General features: G+C 33.2%; 1 protein-coding gene across 1 annotated transcript; it reads right to left on the bottom strand.

The window, feature by feature from the left end:
• LOC107632858 (TBC1 domain family member 15-like) lies at window positions 42-3,613 on the bottom strand. Its single transcript, XM_016336499.1, has 6 exons — window positions 3,587-3,613; window positions 1,559-1,654; window positions 1,362-1,465; window positions 855-1,108; window positions 572-694; window positions 42-169 (listed from the first exon to the last, which is right to left on the bottom strand). The coding sequence occupies exons 1-6, from the start codon at window positions 3,611-3,613 to the stop codon at window positions 42-44; spliced, it is 732 nt and encodes a 243-aa protein (XP_016191985.1).

Below are 4,114 nucleotides of genomic sequence, written 5' to 3'. Positions count from 1 at the left end.
ATGAAATGTTTTTTTTTTTTTTTTAATCATATTTGCCAATGTTAAACATTGTCTAAAACAAATTTAATAATAGAGTTTACCAGTCTACGCATTAGACGCTCAAAGCACCAAAATGCATCAGCTTCGTCACTTAGAAGCATTATCATAGGGGAGCACAGATCACTCATTCCTAAAAAAAGAAATTTTTTAGAAAATTAAATTTGGGAATTTACAGAAGCTGCAAATATAATTGTTACATTTATTTTTCTTACAAATACAAAAACAAGTTAGAAGTAAAATTTTTGAAAATAGTCAAATCTTATATATTCTCTATTTTGCATAAATAATACTCATTTCGTATTTCGGTATTTGTGCTTTTTTTTTCCCCTTCTTTTGATATACCAAAAAATTGATCTTTTAGGGTGTCTTTACATATTGTGATAGAAATGAAAGGGAGATTTTGGAAGGTAAAAAAAAAGGGAAGTGAAGGAAGGTCTTAAGATTTTTAAACCTCTTCTTGGCCATTGGTTTAAAAAATGAAGCAAGATAGTTGAGATTAAAATAAAAATAGAGAATATATTTAGAGGTATACCTTGACAATAGCCAACATCAGTATCTATCCAAGCATAGACAGCAAGAATATCCCACAATTTGGCCAAGTTCTCTTTCTTCTCATAAAAAACTAGTGTTCTATCAGTTCGAAGCACGTCAAGACCTGAAAATAAATTTATATATACAATACAGTAGTCATGAGATTCAAATTAAAAAAACTTACTAAAGACTGAACAACTAGCATTTTTCTTTTACAATATACAATTATTTGTTATGGTTAAAAATAAGTAAATGACATTATAAATGGTTAAAAAATAAAGAACCTATTTGATGGAGGGTTAGCATCCATTGAATGATTCTCTTGTCAGTGACCCTTTCACCAGTGCATGAAGGTTTGGCATTCGCAGTCTCAGGAGTTGGGACAATTACTCCATTGTCAGGATGTGTTTCCAAAAGAACCAAAGGATCATGAATTGGTTGACCATCTTCAGTAATTACAGGTGCTGTAATAAATCTCCCACTTCCTACCAGAGGAAACAGGTTTTGGCACACTTCCTTCCATTTAGCATATTGTTCCCTGAACCATATTCTCAAAAGTCATCCAACAAATTACCATTATTAAAATGGCAAATTTTTTTGTGCCTGTAACTTTGGTGCTGAAAATCCGAAATTGTCGAATTTACTTTTTATAATAAATTTTAAATATTAAAAAATTATTTATTTTTATATTTTTTAATTTAAATATTAATTTTTATTTTGTTTAGTAAATTAACTAACTATATATAGACACCATAGCATGTGCCTATTAAAATGTATGAGATTGTAATTACCTTCTGCGCTCCCTTATCTCATCTCTTTCCTCAATGGTGCTCCTGGGATCATAGCAACCAAGTAGAAATTCCCAAACTTCTCCTCTAATTGATGGATGGATTCCCTAATTTTCAAATTTTAATCAATTCTTATAAGGGCTTCCGAGGACATGCATGTTTGAAGCAACAATTCAATTAAAAAAGTAATTAATAACTACCCCACGATGAATTCGGCTTAGAGTCTTTCCTATATCTAAATATCCTTCTGGAGAAAATGCAGCTTTCCACTTTCTTTCACTTAGAGTCTTACCAGCCTGAACCATACAAAAAAGAACACCATGAAAAAACAAATTAAAATGGTTGAAATATTGGGGAAAAAATCAATATAAAAACAATCTTTTAACGATCAATTCTTCACAGTATTCATTCTCATAAATGTTGAAACGGCCATGAATAATTTGATAGAAAATTTTTTAAATATTCTTAAAATACCGATGACAAAAATTCCTTAAAGGTCTCTGGTGATGAATTCAAAGGGTATCCAGCCAAGGCTCAACTGGGAAGACCAATGTCTAAAACAACAAAGAAATTAAATTTTATTTTAAGTAATTTTTATGGTTTATTTAGAATTTGTTGTGTTGGGAGGTTAAGAATTGTTATGGTGGTATTAGATAGAGAGAGGAAAGTCCTAATATCCTGTAAAAGGTAACTCCCAACCTCACATACATACACCAATAATTACCGCTTAATGCGTAAATTTCTACAAATTAATTTCTCTTTTGTTTATGTTGTTTTTCTTGTTTTCTTTTTCCTCCATTTTTTTTTATATACATATATTTTAAGTTATTGTATCCTTGTTTAGTGACTTGGAATTTGTTGTCCAAAAAAATAATCAAAACCTTTTTTTATGTATGAGTTTTTGCTTTCTCTTTTTTTTCCCCTCTATATTAAGAAGATTAATGTTTTTTGGTAAGTTGACGTGTCACTACAAGAGCTTTTTGTTTTTTTGTTTTTAACATAAAACATAAAAGTTTAGTAAAATTTTATATAGTTAACTATTAAAATACCTTAAGTTAAATTTGGTTATTTACATAAAAATTAGGGCAAATGACATCAATAATCTAATTGAGATTCAATTTTACATAAAATACTAGAGGAGAAGTCGTCAAAGTATGAGATGCTGCTGTCGATAATGAATTTTGAGTCGGAGTTAAAATAGGGGCAGACAGACTAACAATAGGCAGAAGAATTTCTATTTTAGCATGAACAGGCTGATCCACTTCTCGATCAAAGGGAGTGTCGACATCAGCAACTTGAGAGGAAGTCTCTTTCTGGGATTGCTTCGACTAAGATGACTTCGATTGCAATGCAGGTGAAATTGCAAGTATAATAGATAACAAAAATAATTTAAATGACAATACAATACCTTTGAGGAGGTGGTAGCTCAAACTTTTTGAATCTTTGGTGGTCCAGCTCCCATAAAAAACATATATAAAATTTGTATTTTTTTTCCACAAAATAACAAGTTTTAAAGAGGCATTTGTTGGTACTCAAAATCGATATTTCGAATAAGGTAAATGTCGACTCTTTGAAGGTCGACATAAGGGTTGTGTCAATTTGAATAACTAGGTGAAACTATTAAGAGAAGTAGTTTGGCCTTCAGAATAAGTTTTTCGACACTGCGATAAATCTCAACAGTAGTTTGTATTAAGCTGAAGAAGGCGCATACTTGAGCAAGAAGAGTTGAAGTCGAAGATTGCCAACATTTGTTGGTGCTAGATAGTTTTCTCAACTTAGATGAGTTTCGACTATAGAGTTTCGAATACAGATTGTATCGATCTGAAGAGTCGGAGCTAGTAACAAATGCAGATACGAGCAAGTCGAAGAAAGATGGTGCAAGAGCATCAACTTAGATGAGTTTTGACTATATGAGTTTTCTCAACATTCTTTTTTCAAAAAACGTGCATACGCACACTCTGGTGCGTACGCACACACAGGGATATGCCTACTGCTGAGAGCGTTCGCACACTTTGGTGCGCACGCACACTCTGTGAAATTTGCAAGTTGTGCGTACGCACAACATCATGCATACTCACAAGTTGGGAAGTGCCTTGTGTTGAGAGCGTCCGCACGTATTCATGCGTGCACACAAAATAAAAAATTTTACTTTGTGTGCATACGCACACCTCTATGCGTACGCACAATGTCATGTTTTTCAATGAAAACCTTGTTTTTAACTGTTTTACCTTTATGGTAAGCTTGTAAACTTCCATAACGCTTGTTTAAGATCCCTTAACTTGTTTTTAGACCATGAAACATAGAGAATACTATAAATGAGTTAGTTAGTTAATTTCTGGTAATAATATTAGAATACAGAGACTTAGGTTTCTAATGTACTGATGAGGGTGATCTAGCCGGGTATGTATGATGGAGTACTACATTGATGATAGAACTGAGTACTTGAGAACTCATGATGGTTATGATGAGTTTGGGACTCGGTAATGAATGATGAACTTATTGGAAATTATTTTTGGAAATGATTATTTCTTTTGAATACCATCAATGATATGTAGGTGTAAGGGCAGTGGTTCGTCCCGCTTATGCTGAGTTGTAGGCGTAAGGGTAGTGGTTCATCCCACTTATGCTGAGTTGTAGGCGTAGGGCATGGAATTCGTCTTGCCTACATCGAGATGTGAAGGTTGCAAGGTGGTAGGGCACTCTCCCTCGGAATGCTACCCTCTGATGGAGAAGGTGGTAGGGCACTCATCCCTCAG

Source organism: Arachis ipaensis, chromosome B03 (genome assembly GCF_000816755.2).
Source record: "Arachis ipaensis cultivar K30076 chromosome B03, Araip1.1, whole genome shotgun sequence".
Lineage (NCBI taxonomy): Eukaryota > Viridiplantae > Streptophyta > Magnoliopsida > Fabales > Fabaceae > Arachis > Arachis ipaensis.
The sequence above is the reverse complement of the archived record's forward strand: the minus strand, read 5'-3'. Positions and strand labels throughout refer to the sequence as shown.

Excerpts from the sequence above, each read along its gene's own strand:
- LOC107632858 (XM_016336499.1), bottom strand. The coding sequence starts at position 3,613 with ATGGAAGTTTACAAGCTTACCATAAAG. Across the intron at positions 1,655-3,586 it reads TTTACAAGCTTACCATAAAG|GCTGGTAAGACTCTAAGTGA; the intron begins GTAAAACAGTTA and ends TGTATGGTTCAG. Across the intron at positions 170-571 it reads TGATGTTGGCTATTGTCAAG|GAATGAGTGATCTGTGCTCC; the intron begins GTATACCTCTAA and ends TTCTTTTTTTAG.